Raw genomic sequence first — 15,252 nt, 5'->3', positions numbered from 1 at the left:
TTGTTGTTTTCCACCATCAATCACCAGCTGCTTCTGACTGCAGGCAGACTGCTCAGTAATTACCATTCCTGTAGGACATGACATTGCGGTACTCCACGTCCTGTCTGCAGATACAGGTTGAAGTTGACGTCCTCTAACTTGACCCCTTGAAGCTTCTAGTAATCTTTGCTTCTGTTGTTTTTGAGTAAACATACTCACTTTTATCAGTTTCAAAAGCATAAATGAGCTTGGCCATTCAACTTAAATGTAATGTCATTGCTTCATGACGTGCATTATCTATTTCCCAATAGTTCTTAACAAAGTAGCCACAGTCTCTATAGCATGTATACAAACAGATGGATAAAATTTGCCTTTGCACTTTAAAATAGGGCCCTGGATTGTTTAGTAAATCATCATATTAATTAACGATGATAAAATCGACTTTGTTATTCACGCCTACAGGAAAAACTATAAAACAGATTGTTGTATTGTTGCCCCTTTGACAGTGACACTGGAGTGTGTGCCAGCTGGCTCCACCTCAATCTCACAAGCAAGAGCACAAATTCAGTGCCAGGATGCCAGACAACAGACCCGTTGAGCTGCATTGCAGCTGAAATTATGCTAATTAAGCACTTTTAAATAAGCGGTTATTTTATAACCTGCAAGAGTAAAAACAAAAAGTATTTTTTTGCTGTTTTTTGTTTTGATCCTGGAAGCAAATGAAATTTCAAAGAGGGTAGAATCTCCTGACCGTGAAGGGCAAGACCTCAATAGAACCCCCTGCTTCCTTTCAAATCATAAACCTTTGCCTTCCTGAAGGGGCTTACCTCAAGCCGCATTCACAGACTCTGAGACTGGAGCCAGATGAAGGCTGCTTTGTCAGCTCAGTTCTCTTTGTGAGCAGCGCTTCGGGAATGCAGTGGTGGGTATGAATTGGGAGGAGATGGGGAGGTTCTAACCCCAGACCCCCTTCCCCCCTTCAACACCAAAGCAGTGAGTATAAAGAAAAGACATTAGACCTGGCCTGCTTTGGGGCCATTGTATTTAGATAACAAGTACAAAAAAATGAAGGATCTTGTGATTGGTATGCAAGTGAAGTATGACAGCCTTCAGAGAATCAAAATTGGCAAGATTACTAGACAAGAACCGACAATATGTTGATAAATTCAGCCGTGACATCCAGGTGCTTTGGCCCCCCTCCCCCCTCAGGCTTGTCCACACTGGTCTGCAGTTACTTCCTCCCCTCTGATGAGATCAAAACAATGACTATTCTCTCCTGAATGAAAACCAGAAGACACAGGGGGGTCCCCAGGACCAGGGTTGGGAAGCCTTGCCTTGGAGTATAAATGCATTATTTTTACACCGACTGTTGCACCTACCAGGCACATTTATTGGACAGCTTTTTGAGCATGCAAACCACAACCTCATTTCGACACAAAAGCAGAACGGCTGTGACTTGCTTTTTTGCCCCTTGGCCATGCAGAATGTCTCTGGTAGGTTTTCACATTATTATTATTATTAGTCTATTTAGCAGACGCCTTTATCCAAGGCGACTTACAGAGACTAGGGTGTGTGGACTATGCATCAGCTGCAGAGTCACTTACAATTACATCTCACCCAAAAGACGGAGCACAAGGAGGTTAAGTGACTTGCTCAGGGTCACACAATGCGTCAGTGGCTGAGGTGGGATTTGAACCAGGGATCTCTTGGTTACAAGCCCTTTTCTTTAACCACTGGACCACAGAGCCTCACATTAGACTGTGTTTCACTATAATTGCTGTCTTATTTCAGCGTTACAGACAGAAGAGGAGGATTAGTGTCTTGGTTTCAGATACTCCCTGAACGTTACCTAAAGTAAAGTCTACCTGTTGGGACTAAACAAGAGCCCCAGGGGGGCTGACAGGAAGAATGGGAAGAGATGAAACATCACAAAACCATCACTCGACAGACTGCATGCATCTGGGCTCCGTGAAACAGGAACGCAGCACCACAGATCCACACAGTCCTCCCTCCCATGATACCTGACCCAAGCACTCCCTCTTCTGCAGGCCACAGCCGTACAGTATCTGAGCTATTGTATAGTAGTCCATGTTCTCTGTGTTCACTATCATTTAGATGCTTAGATCATTTCTTACCAGGCTTACTGTATTGCGTATTGTTAAAACCACTTCACATACATACCAGAGTTAGCAGAACCATTAGTTTGAATTGAATTTGAATTACATCTTTTACATCTTGTTACATTTGTACCACTGTGATACGATTTGTATCTCAAAATTTGAATTTGTTGCCAAGTTACGTTATACCAGTGGTTCATCCCATTGTAGCTGCCTTTTCACTCGCTAGTCCATCATCTGGTAAGAGATGCTATCTGGAAGACACAGAGGGCTGGTTCCATTATACCACAGAAATGAAGAACAGTAGGGACATTAAACTAGGTACATAGTATAGATACATTACAACCAGGTTAAAGCAGTGTTTTTAACAAGGATGCGATCCACTCACACACAGTGTAACAGGAACAGACCCGCTATTCAAAAATGTTTATAAATAAAAAGAACGGACACTAGATATTCCTAACGTTCTCTGAGCTACAACCGTGGCGCTCTGATTGAAGCAAATCGAGATCAAATAAGTGCTTTTCCTGTTCCTCTTCGGTCTCAATCTAAATGTTTGTAAACCTCAGTGGAACACAACACATTCTGCCATTTTTCTTTTTAAAGTAAACCCAGCGCATCTGTCCTTGAGAAAACACGGGTTAAAGTAGGTCATTGACACTGCGTTCTCCATGTCTTCGTTTACTCCAGATAAGCACGGAAAACTATTTTGTTTACAAAAACAAGATTTTTTTTTTTACCGCAATCACACATCATACTAGTGATCGACTGGACTAATTATTTCCGATATATAAATATCCTCAGAAGAAACGTTCCTGGGAAATGGTGAGCAATCCTTTAAATAAAACAACAACAGTTATTTTGACACAGTGCCCAGCATGACCATCACACTCGCCTTGGGCTAAGGACACTGAACTGTCGCCACTGTCAATTATCAAGCCTAATAATGGACAGCAGAGGTATTTAAATATTATTTAAAGGCAATAAACAGATTAACTGGTTTCCAAGCGCCATCTGGTGGAGATACATGTGTATGATTTCATGATTCCACTGCCATTATGCAGCAAGCCTGTCGGTCGGTTGTCACATAAGCCACTCCAGGTGGTGGTAAAGTTCTTTTGCTAATATTATCTGGAAACTTCTCGAAATCATTTCAACCGGCATTGGAAGAAATCGAGTCGTTTTACATTTTAACGTCGCCACAAAGTCCCAGTCTGTATTATTGAATCTGCTTCAGACGATATACAAAACTGAAAAAAAAAATATTTAAATAAAATAGAACCATCGAGAAAGTGGAATAAGGTTCATGTAACATGCAAAAAGATTTTTTTTACGCGCCTGCGCGAAGAAGGTTAGTTACTAGACAAGGTCGTTCACGTGTGACTTTAGTTTGAACCGTTTAGTGTACAGAGAGACGGACAGCGTACAATATTCATACTTATTAATATTATAAACAAAACAAAACAAAAAAAGCTCTCAGATATTTGAATATCAAGATGCACAGAGGAAGCCGTAGTAGACCATCTCCAGCTGCAAGGTAAAATATATTAAAAGTCTAATGTTAAGTTTGTTTTTTGTTTTCACGATTCGTGGAAGGTACTGTAACACAAAAAGGCACTGCTACCGACACCAGGCATTTAAATACCCGCGTTATGTCAGAAATCTTTAGATTGATGCATATAGTGTCTGTGAAATAAGTGGTGTTGGTAAAGTAATTTTAATAATAATTTTAAATAGATTGTTTTACAGTGAAGGACACGAGTAAGACAAAAGGTCATCGTGACACGTGAATGCGGTCTACCAAAATGTTAATGACAGTCTAGTTTGTACATTTTGAACGTAATTCTGTGGTACAATATATACTTGCATTCTAGAGTGCGGTACAGTAGTGGAACAGATCTGTATAGTGACGTGGTTTATTACTGTACCCTATCTTCTCCAATATATGTAACAGATATTTTAAATGAACTTTATTTGGCATAATTACATTTTACAACTTCAAAAGCAACAGGGGCGATAGTTTTCAAACTATGTTAACATCCCCAGAAGTCGGGGAGATAGGTATAGGTATAGTCAAGTGATGGGCAGTGATACATTTAAAAACAAGCTTTACTTGTACCCTATTGCATGACAAATAACACTACACACAGATTTTTTCAGATTACTTGTTTTCCATTTTAAAACGTTTACCCTTTTGGGCTGGTACTAGCAGCTGGCAGCTTACTTAACCAGACCACTCTGACACAACATTTATAAATAAAGTTACTAAGCACATTATTAGCATAATCTGTGTCTGAAGGGCGTATTAAGACATCTGGATTTATGTTTTCCACTGTGGGCAACCTGCCACAGGACTCAGATTAACAAACAGGGTGCAGGATTCTAAACTATCGTAGGCTACATTTGTACCTAGATGTTCAGCCATCCTAATTCTACAATAGCATAATACTTTATAAAGTAATTTCTCGTTTAATTCAATTGAGGTTGTATTTGTGCTGTGTGTTTAAATGGTTGATTTGTAATGCACAAAGTTAATATTTTTGACTTCTTTATTTCAGCCACCCGGCTCCGTCTCACGCTGGCCCCCCTGCACGTGCTCCCCCCTCGGCGGTGGCTCCAGCGCCTCCTCAGCCACAGCAGCCCGGGCTCATGGCACAAATGGCCACGACAGCGGCGGGTGTGGCAGTGGGGTCAGCTGTGGGGCACGTCGTGGGCAGTGCACTCACTGGGGCATTCAGCGGAGGCAGCAGCAGCGAGCCTGCAAAACCAGCCAGCACGCCCCAGGTACTGCAGCACGTCAGCCACCCAGTACCAGGAACAGCACTTTTTTTGTCTTTTTTTTGCAGACAGTCAATGAAAAGCACAGATTTTGGACTGGAACAAAACTTACAAGTGGGAACAAAAACCTACAGCTATGGCCAAAAGTTTTGCATCACCCTATAGAATTAACATGAAACTTGCTGAATAATGTTACGTTAAAATATTGAATTACATACCACTTTGTAGTTTTCCATATAATTAATGAAAAACTGACAAATTGAAAAATGTGACATTTCGAAATCTAACAATACCGTACTACTATTTTGGCTTCCGGTAATCATTTTGATTATATGATGTTAAATAAAATAACAAAATTATGTTCATATAGTTCATATTTTTTTATTTTCAAAGGACCAGCTCTGAGTAAAGTCAACAAAACACCCTGGGAAAGTCTAAAATAATTGACCAAGTCCTCTTTCATTTATTTGGCTAAGTAGGATAAGCCCTCTCGGCTCCTCATCCAATTGGACATATCACATTGTGCAGTGTGGCTTCAGAATGAGTCCTTGGTTCCAGTGGCAATAACATGGTCAAGCTTTAAGACTGTTGAGTGATAATTCACACAGTGTTTTTCTCCCTAGGAGCCAGCTAGACAGCCTGCCTACCAGCAGCCGGGCCCCTGTCACTTCGAGGTGAAACAGTTCTTAGACTGCGCCACCAACCAGTATGACCTGCACCTGTGTGAGGGGTTCAGCGAGGCGCTCAAACAGTGCAAGCTCTCTCATGGTAAACGCTGTGTGTCAAGTTGCTTTTTCAATCATTCACATTGTAATGGTTTAAGAGTGTTTGTGCCTGTTAGGGATACTGTCAGTCAGTCGGGACGGTTCCTTGTATAAATGTTTGGACAAACTATTGGAGGATTGCAAAATGGTCACTAGCAGCTGCATCAGTTTGCTGTTCATCTGGCAGTTACTTAACTGTGCTCTTGTAGGCATTTGGTTAACTGCCTGGAGTGCGGATCAGGTATAACAAAACTATTGGGAGACCAGACCCCCCCATAGACGCTCACACATTGTTTCTGCTTTGGTTCACAATTCAAGCAGATGATGAAGGGGGTTGGAAACATGAGACGCAATCAGTCTCCTCTGTTCCGAATCCCAGCAGGCACTGCTGAGTGGAGCTCTGATGGAACGTCACCAGCCTTCAAGTGTAAAACAGATCAGTCGGGATTCAAGCAGTCCCAAAAGGCTTGTACGTACTGTACTAAATGCAAAGGAAAGTGTGGGTTAGAGTTCATATTCAAATCAAAGATTTGACTGTTCTTTGTTGACGTGAATGGAAGTGAGGATAGTGCAGTTCATGCTGGTAACTCCCTTACTCTTTTTCTTGATCTCCTAGGTGTGTCATCGCTGGTTTAATGTGAAGTGCTTTAGAAGCTGCTTCAGGAGAAATGAAGGAAACACATATCACAAGAAACTGACAACTAGAAAACTGGACCGGAATGTCGCCATAGAGGAGGAAAAAAATGCATTATTTAAATACCAAATACTGTAATCATAGTCTTTAAATCAATGTCTTTTTGTTCAGACACAGTGCTTTTTGTGGGATTTGTATAAACAGGTTGTAAATGAAAGAGATTTTTATCCAATGAGGTCTGCAGATACATTGTGTTGTTACCTTTTCTTTTGCATCTAACTATTTCTTAGATGTATACCATAGCTATGTTTTCTAAATCTAGGTATTTTTACTTAACTATTTAAAGGCATACATTTACATTTACCAAAATAAGAACATCTTCTGTAGTAGCTATTTAAATCGACAGAAATGATTAACATTGGTTTTAATAAATGATGCTAATCCACATACAGTTACTTGTGATTTACAATTTCATTAACATATCAGTTCTTGTCCTAACATCAATTCACTATAAACAAGCAAGCATGATCCAGGAAGTTGTCCAGTTAAACACGCACATCAGCACCTGTTTACAAGCCATGACTTCAAGTGAAAAGACAGACCTCATAATGTTGAGTCACACACACTATCCACAGCCTATGGTGATTCAAGTCAAATACCCTTTTATTTGTAATGCTATCTATTTGACTGATCTGTTGCATTGCAGTTTGATCCATTCCTGATTTTACAATAAGTTTAATGAGACACGTGAGCATGTTACCTATACATATGGCTAATCAAGCATGTGTTAAAACCTGGAATGGGTGAAACGACTATGCAATAGGAATCGTATTCCCATCACAGAGGTGAGTCTAAGTACTGGCACCCTTAACTGTATCAATTCTGCTGCTGTTTTCAACAGAAGTGATGCATCTAACCCCTATTGAAAGCTCTAAATATAATGGAAAGAGTTCCACAATAGAGCAGGATTCAAGGTTTTCGGGTGGTAATGTAAAGACACTGGTTAGTTCATTAATAGACCCGTCTTGTGTTAAAACTCCAGCAGTAGCCTAATTGTCCATTGTAGAATAAACTGGGCAACCTCCTCAGTCAGTATATAGGTATGTACTATTATTCTGCACAATTACAACTTATATGGTTCCACAATCTATATAATGCAAAAACATTTATTCACTGTTGGGAGCTAAAGTCCATATTAAGTGTGTGTGTGTGCTGTGCCAGCGTGTGCTTAAAGGCTACCTTTCATGGCCTTTAAAACAGTCTTACACATCAAATACACACTAAAAATAGAGACTTCTTTTGGTGTGGGGTAACTCAAATAAAATGTGTTTACAATACAGCCAACAAGCCTCTGCATTTAATAAATATACCGGTGATATAAAAAGGTCTAATCCTACAATACGTCGTGTAGAGTCCCACCCCTTTAGAACGGGCGTTTTTCTTACAGCCAATGAGCTGTTAGAAGATTTCAATAAAAAGCAGAACTTCCTTGGGTACGGTTTTCCTTTTCTTGAAAACTCTGGGTGACTGTTTCCGTCTTGCACGTTACAATACTGTACGGAGAAAACATGCCTTTTATCGATGTGGAGACCAACCTTCCTGCCAGTCAGTTTCCCGACGAGGTTGTGAAAAAGCTTTGCTCTACAGCGGCTTCAATATTAGGAAAACCCGAGGACGTGAGTACATTGAAATGCTTTATGGCACACGATGCATCCGTTATCCATTGAGCGCCCTTGAACTTGAATCAGATACAATTCAGTGCATGGCAAAAGGGGCAGAGTTCAGTAAGATGGTCGCGTTAATGTGTTTTTCAGTGCTCACGTGTTTATACCGCTGTACACGCTTTCACTGACAGAGAGTTAACGTGACGGTGAAGGCGGGGTTGCCGATGCTGATGTCAGGGTCCATGGCTCCCTGTGTCCAGCTGGTCATTTCTTCCATCGGAGTGGTCGGGACCGCGGAGCAGAACAAGGAACACAGCGCCAAGCTCTTCCAGTTTCTCACCAAGGAGCTGGGGCTGAGTGAAGACAGGTCAGTGCGTTTAAACAGTCATGTACTCTCCTATGTATTAGTGACAGTACTTGGTGAATCCCTGTAGGACTCCCTGTGTAGTTGTGCTGCCCATCACCAGCCTGATTACTTTGGTATACAATTACAAGGAGTATTCGGTCTGTTCCATCTCAAGTTTGAAGTCAGATTCAGCATATCCGACTGATCGCTGACAGTGAAAAGTTCAAATCAGCAAAGGTAAGGGTATCAATTATCAGAGGTGTTCGGAGAAATATATATACACTCCCAGTGCGAGTCTCCATTCTAGACTTCACTTTATGATTGCTTAGAACTGCATTTAAACTGTAGCAGGGTCTAGATTAAGTTTGAATGGCCACATCCTAAAAAGCCTTTCACCTACCACAGGATATTTTTTTTTCTGCAAAAACAAAAGCGAGGAGCCCATGCTGATTGACAGCTGCTATTGAATTAAACACATTGTTTTTCTGTTTTTGCATGTTCAACAGGATTCTTCTCCGTTTCTATCCTCTGGAGGCCTGGCAGATTGGGAAGAAAGGGACTGTCATGACCTTCCTCTAGACGCTCATTTATATTGAGAAAACAACATTTATTACACAGCACCGAAATGTAGAGAACAACACGATCTGGGTACTTTCAATCACGTTACAGAATCTGTGCCTTACATGTGTTTAATAATAAAATACTGACACCTACGCTGAGATCCTGACCTTGGGAAATTCATTTGACGGCACTGTGCTGCAGGGCACCCGATCTGTGCAATTGGCTGCCAGCAGGAGCCTGAGTCTGTATTAAAATGCAGGTGTGCACCACATTGCTGATGGAAGTGATGGCTTTGATTTGTGGCTTTAATGTGAATTGTATTCAATCAGAGCAAGATAATGATAATGTCATTTGGTGTTGTAGTTTAAACAGTTGTATTTTCATAACCCAAACCTGTATGATCGCTGTAGTGAAATCATGGTACTGTGTCTCACTATAAACCTTAAGACATGAAAATTGCGTAGTATTTTTTTTAAATTTTTTTGTACTATTTTGTGTAGTTTCTTTTAAATTGCTGACCTGCTTAGGATTTTATGATGATCACATTTTCTTAACAAGTCTTTTAAGGACACCAGAAGCATTGCATACTGGGTAATATATAACATGCACTTTCAAGTAACAGTATTTTTATTGCTTATCACAGTTCTGATCATAAATATTATTAATCAAACCAAAACACGCTGTGTCAGGGAAAAGTAGGTGTGACCCAAGCTGTCTTATTCCTGGATGTTCATGTAGTTATAGATAGCAAAAAAGATAATTTCCTCTAACAATTTTCTGAAAATTGGCATCATTATAAAGTATAGTAGCTAGGATGGTACAACAGTATACATGCAAGCAATGTGAAATATATTCAGAACTGTTAGCTTTCAACACCACAAGAACAAAAAAAACTACATTAAAGAAACAATTGCATCTTACAAATCATTGCCAATGTTATACTTCAGAGCTGGAGCATAAATTTCACGTTTCAAGGTATTTGACTGCAGGGCAATCTAGACTTGCATTACCTCTATAAAAAGACACACCTTGAGCAAGGTAGTTGGGTTTACAGTTTTGTCAGGCAATGGCCTGGTTGAAGCAAAAGCTCAGAAAAACAATTTCCTTATTCTATTAAGTCATGTTCAATACAATACTAAAAATACCCCTAAATGTCTGCGGGATCCTCCTTACTTGCACTTAAACCAGTTGTATTATGTGCTCAGTTTGTTAACATTCACTCTGCTTGGTACATGCGACAAGCTCTTGTGTAACTAATACACAGATTATTGCCCCTGGAAAGGGTTCACATTGAATAATTATTCACACTCCTACACTGAAGTCTGCTTCTTGCTGCATCATTTCTGCTATACCTGCAGCACAAGGTTATGAAAGCAAGCTCTTGTTAACACGGACCAGTTCGAAGCGCAACTTATCCTGGGCGCTGATTGGACAATATCCTTCGCTTCATTTTCTATTGGCTTTGAATATGTGAGTGCGTGATTGGCTGTTTTCTACCGGCGCTGTATCCATTAGGGTCTTGTGTTGTTGGAAAACCAGACTCACAACAGACGGACAAAGTGGAGAAGCAGCAAATTAGTACAGCAGGTGAGAAATATATTTTGGAGTTGCATGCAGCAGGTTCTCATAATTTAAATACACACGATTACAAGGGAAACTGATACATGCAAAATTGTGCATTTTGGAGTAGAACTATGGTAGCGGGTCATGACTTATTTACATTCCCTGTCGCACATCCATCGTGATGATATATTGTGACTGACGAATAAGTTACTGCATTTGGTTTTTATATGTATTTAGTAGTTAGTAAACTGGATACGTCGATCTGGTTGTATGTTAGATGGTGCATTGATCATGCAGGCGATTACGTTCAAATCGCTGCAAATTAATATAGCTATGTTTGTATTATTATTATTATTATTATTATTATTATTATTATTATTAATAATGTGATTCGTGATCATCTGTTCTGCGGTTATATTTCTATTTTAAATATGTTAGACTCGTGTTGTGGCTTCGCTGACCAGTACCCGGGGCTAGTAAAGTTAGACTAGTCTACAGCGTGGACCCCACAGCTGCTGTTGCATTACAGTACATTTAGGGTTTTGGTTATTTTTCCGTCAGTGAAATACAGTCATACCCTAATCCAAACCTACGCATTAACCGTAACCTCCTACACATCAGGATTTTATTAAAACATCCAACTGCCAGTAGCAGAAATAGACTGTATTGTATGTTTATTAAAATGTTTCTGAATCTAAATATGTGTGGGTTTTTGTTACACTTGGGGTACCAGCACTTGGTATTTTTACAATGTTACAGGGTCACGCCAGCTCAAGTAGATGCTGTTTATTGGTTATTAATTTAATTGTTGTGCTGTTTTCATGATGATAGTATTTTTTACAGAAATGTTTATTCTTTCAGCTCATACGTGCTGACATGCACTTGCACAAGACTTTTATGGGAAACTGACCTTGAAGGAAAAATGGTACGTATTTATTTTCTAATTAAATTAGCAGTTACTGACCTTTGGTAGACAGTAATACACGCCCTTTGCTAAATTGTAATCTCTGCTTGGGGAAATGGCCAGGATTGGCTGGAAAGTATAATGCATTATACTTCATGTTAAAAAAACAATAATGAGATTCTCATGTTGTTTTTTCAGATACGTATCGCAGCCCTTAATGCTGCCTCAGCAACTAGCGATGAACATGAGGATTCCCTGAAGAGCCATAAGTCTCAGACCAAGGAGGCCCAGGTTAGTAGATGTCAGAGGTATTCAACCTACCAGATTGGTGCTCCGAACTCGTATGTATACATTAGGTGACATGTTCTCACACTGATCTCGCCAGTTGTCTTTTGTGTTTGCCTGAACGTGGGTGCAGCTACTGTACTACTGTGAATTTAATTTTATGATCCAAATTCTTCTTCTGATTAGGAAGCTGAAGCGTTTTCTTTGTACCACAAAGCCTTGGACCTGCAGAAGCATGACCAGTTTGAGGAGTCTGCGAAGGCTTACAACATGCTACTGGAGACCCCACTGCTCAAAGAGGTATGTAATAATGGCAGCAGGAGCAACAGGCCTTGGGTTCCTTTCTCTTTTGTAGCCTAATGTAGTTTCCCATTTCGCACTGTGTACTTGTGTTGATCAAGTCATTTTTGTTTCAGAAAAGTTGAATGCCATGTCTTTCAGAAATGAAGGCCAAGCCATACTGATGTAAAGTGTAGTATACAGTAAAGCACAATTAGCAACCATCTGAGTTAGTGTTTAATTAGAAATTGTGAAGATAGCTAAAATTAGTGCCATGCTTGATTTTTTTTTTGACTTTATTTCCCAGGCTATTCCTTCTGAGGACGAGAAGGTGGGACTGAAGCACCCAGGGCTGATGCTGAAATACTCCACGTACAAAAACCTAGCCAGCCTAGCAGCACTCCGAGATGACTTGGAGACAGCCATGGAGTTCTATCTAGAGGTAAACAAGCTCTAAGGGTTTTTCCATATCGTATTTTGCCTTCAGATTTGTTTCGAGTCTTTGATAACATTGTTATCAGAGACATCAAATTGTAATGTGATTACTGTCGTTTAGTAACATGGGGAGACATCTCTAGAGAAGTGAGGGGGAACAAATCTGAGTGATCACTTGACCTTTAATATTTTTGTCCATTAACTTTATGTTTTAATATGTTTCTTATAAAATGCAGTGCCGCTTGTTGGAAATATGTAGTATTTGCAGATTCTGTAAATTAAAATAACAAAACTTTTTTTCATTTTATACACCATATAATTAAAAAAAAAAGTGAAGTTCATATTTAGTCCTGTAAAGTCCTATTTCTTGCTTATGAATAGAGATTTATAACCAGTCATACATGTTTCTGTTATTTAGGCTGTCTTGCTGGACTCTACGGACGTGAACATGTGGTATAAGATTGGTCAGGTGGCCCTGCGTCTGATTCGAATCCCGCTGGCCCGACACGCCTTTGAGGAGGGACTGCGGTGTAACCCTGACCACTGGCCGTGCCTGGACAACCTCATCACAGTGCTCTACACGCTCAGCGACTACAGCTGTGAGTAACCACTCAGTGGACTTCATCACTTGAAACAAGATTATTCTCACTGCTCCCCCTTTTTTCTTCTGTGGATTATCTTTTTTTTATTATTCTTTGCTTGTGTTTTATCCTTTAGTTTGCAGCTCTGTAGATGCAACACAATGTAGAAAGGTATTTCCAAGCGCTTTGGTTTTGTTGTGGTAAAAATAAGGGGATAACAACAGTTGAACCATATTCAAGTTAGTTACAGTAATATTTTTTTTTAACCCTGAAAGAAAACCACTTGTCAGTAGTTCTAAGTATCTAGAACCTTTATATACTAGTGACCTGAAAAAGGATCACATTTTGCATATTGTGCTAGGCCTTTTCTGGACTGTTCTGAGATGGCATTGTTATGCACGGTCTGTGTGTTTGAAAGGGTAGTGTTCGTTGTTTGTTTGTTTGTTTGTTTGTTTTTCCTTCCCGCAAACCACGTACTCGTATTACGTTATAGTTTGGACACAAACACTTCCTAATTTGGTGTGTACTGTGCCCACAATTGCCGTGATAGGCATTTGATGGGCATTGCAGCAATTGAAAAGGGCATCCACGGCCATTGCCGCATGGCCACTGTTAATTTCGAGCCCTGCTATAGCTATGTTTATCATGCTCAACAACAGGATGGGCCATATTATATTTTAGCTTCAACTGTCTTGCCTGAAATTAGTTGCAACTGCTGTGAATGACAAGACAATTAAAGCTATTAATATTTACCAACCATTCTAAACAAGCCCTGAATTAATCTGTTGGCAGAGGCATAGGTGGTAATCAGAATGTTCCATGCTGCAATATATTCCACACCAAGCACAGCTTTAGTAAGAGTCTTATGAAAACAAGATTGAAAGTTGAGAGCAGTGTGGTAGGTGAGAACACATGGTGGTGTTCTGTGCAGTGTAAAGCTTTCTATTTCAGTGTTCAAGCCCGCTCTCCCTGGTTCTTTCCACCTCACTGGGAATTCAGGAGGCAGTAGCTGTCGTCAAGGGCTCTGATCTATTATACATCACAGCACCTACAGGGAACCGCTTTTATCACCTATAGATGTATAACTGCAACTGCGAAATACAGGATTGAGTGGCAGGAAATAATGCGCCAATCCCGGGAACGATGCAATAAAACCCAATCCAGTTTCTGTTCTCTGCAATTTTGTGGAATTAAACTTATCATGCGCGAGACGTGGTGGTAAGACACCCTTTGTTGTGGAGCCAAGCTGTTAACGCTCCACGGTACACAGTGATGCAAATCAAACCGTGAATTGAAAGAGACTGAATAATGAGTAACAGTACACTATCGGAGGCTTAGCCAGGTAAGGTCGGTTTTTATCTATAAAAAGTACAAATGTGTTACATTTTTTTAGCACATGGAAGTTGATGATAATTGAATATATAATTCAAGAGCTGTGTCTCTTTGTTTTTAAATTTGCCGTTTCTGAAGCTTGCACTCATCCTGACACCATGGTTCTTGAGCTGTAGAAAAAGGGAAAGTTCTGCTAATGAATGAATAGTAAGATTGTTTTGTATCTCAGTTAGTGTGATTGTCAAAATGTCTAATATATATGTTATGCTTTTTTGTGTTCTACACAAATGGATGTAAAACCTTTGTTTTGTTAAGCAAACTTAACATTTACTTCTATGCAGATTGTTTGTTCTTTATCCAGTATACCAGACCAAAACATTTATTGAGAAAGTATTACAATGAAAATAAGGTGGTGCATCTTTCCATAAACACTGAGTCATTTGTTCTGATTTTCTCATTAGAAATAAATCATCTGGTCCATTTAATTCAAAGTCCTGTATATGGCAACATACAGCAACAACATAAACCCTCTATCATTGTGGGATTACCATTAATCTGGATTGATTAATGTACCAGACTTCCCATTTTCATGGAGTGGATTGGCCCAGTAGGGTTATTTGTGCACAATGTAAAATACTATATTCATTAAAGACTGGTTTTAAGTGAGCTGTTGCTCTGTCTTGTTGTTGTGTCCAGGCTGCCTGTATTTTATCTGTAAAGCCCTGGAGAAGGACCGCTGCTACACCAAAGGTCTGGTTTTGAAAGAGAGGATCTTCGAAGAGCAGCCCTGCCTCAGAAAGGATTCCTTCCGCTTGTTCATGACATGGTGAGTGGGACATAGTAACAGTTTAGCAGCAGCTTTATTCTTAGCTTTCTGTACTGCCATCAAACTGCTTGGGTGGGTTTGACGTAAAACTGAAGCTTGGAGTGTTCGATATATTATTCAGAGTCCTCAAATAAAAAAAATAGTTTGTTAGGCTTTTCAAATATACCGGCTTGTCTGCAGCATGTGAAAAAAGTATTACATTAG

General features: G+C 39.9%; 3 protein-coding genes across 9 annotated transcripts in view; all 3 read left to right on the top strand.

The window, feature by feature from the left end:
- Positions 1 to 3,192: 3,192 nt before the first annotated feature.
- Positions 3,193 to 6,723, top strand: LOC117426336 (coiled-coil-helix-coiled-coil-helix domain-containing protein 10, mitochondrial). Its single transcript, XM_034043809.3, has 4 exons — positions 3,193 to 3,633; positions 4,655 to 4,880; positions 5,498 to 5,642; positions 6,255 to 6,723. Exons 1-4 carry the CDS (start codon positions 3,593 to 3,595, stop codon positions 6,272 to 6,274), a joined length of 432 nt encoding a protein of 143 aa, XP_033899700.1. The 5' UTR covers positions 3,193 to 3,592; the 3' UTR covers positions 6,275 to 6,723.
- Positions 6,724 to 7,740: 1,017 nt separating this feature from the next.
- On the top strand, positions 7,741 to 9,299 carry LOC117973390 (D-dopachrome decarboxylase-A-like). The gene is made up of 3 exons (XM_034925655.2): positions 7,741 to 7,948; positions 8,128 to 8,303; positions 8,789 to 9,299. Exons 1-3 carry the CDS (start codon positions 7,841 to 7,843, stop codon positions 8,859 to 8,861), a joined length of 357 nt encoding a protein of 118 aa, XP_034781546.2. The 5' UTR covers positions 7,741 to 7,840; the 3' UTR covers positions 8,862 to 9,299.
- Positions 9,300 to 10,323: 1,024 nt separating this feature from the next.
- Positions 10,324 to 15,252, top strand: part of LOC117426587 (calcineurin-binding protein cabin-1-like) — a 71,256-nt gene continuing 66,327 nt past the window's right edge. For 6 of the 7 annotated variants that reach the window (XM_059033158.1, XM_059033157.1, XM_059033156.1 and 3 more), the window contains exons 1-7: positions 10,324 to 10,430; positions 11,268 to 11,331; positions 11,509 to 11,601; positions 11,782 to 11,895; positions 12,182 to 12,316; positions 12,728 to 12,908; positions 14,919 to 15,048. In XM_059033158.1, coding sequence (XP_058889141.1) covers positions 11,329 to 11,331; positions 11,509 to 11,601; positions 11,782 to 11,895; positions 12,182 to 12,316; positions 12,728 to 12,908; positions 14,919 to 15,048 — 656 coding nt within the window. In that variant the 5' untranslated portion in view covers positions 10,324 to 10,430; positions 11,268 to 11,328. The other variant, XM_059033153.1, reaches the window with a different exon arrangement.

Source organism: Acipenser ruthenus, chromosome 11 (genome assembly GCF_902713425.1).
Source record: "Acipenser ruthenus chromosome 11, fAciRut3.2 maternal haplotype, whole genome shotgun sequence".
Lineage (NCBI taxonomy): Eukaryota > Metazoa > Chordata > Actinopteri > Acipenseriformes > Acipenseridae > Acipenser > Acipenser ruthenus.
The sequence above is the reverse complement of the archived record's forward strand: the minus strand, read 5'-3'. Positions and strand labels throughout refer to the sequence as shown.

Excerpts from the sequence above, each read along its gene's own strand:
- LOC117426336 (XM_034043809.3), top strand. The coding sequence starts at position 3,593 with ATGCACAGAGGAAGCCGTAGTAGACCATCTCCAGCTGCAAG. Across the intron at positions 3,634-4,654 it reads AGACCATCTCCAGCTGCAAG|CCACCCGGCTCCGTCTCACG; the intron begins GTAAAATATATT and ends TCTTTATTTCAG. Across the intron at positions 5,643-6,254 it reads ACAGTGCAAGCTCTCTCATG|GTGTGTCATCGCTGGTTTAA; the intron begins GTAAACGCTGTG and ends TTGATCTCCTAG.
- LOC117973390 (XM_034925655.2), top strand. The coding sequence starts at position 7,841 with ATGCCTTTTATCGATGTGGAGACCAACCTTCCTGCCAGTCAGTTTCCC. Across the intron at positions 7,949-8,127 it reads TATTAGGAAAACCCGAGGAC|AGAGTTAACGTGACGGTGAA; the intron begins GTGAGTACATTG and ends TTTCACTGACAG. Across the intron at positions 8,304-8,788 it reads CTGGGGCTGAGTGAAGACAG|GATTCTTCTCCGTTTCTATC; the intron begins GTCAGTGCGTTT and ends CATGTTCAACAG.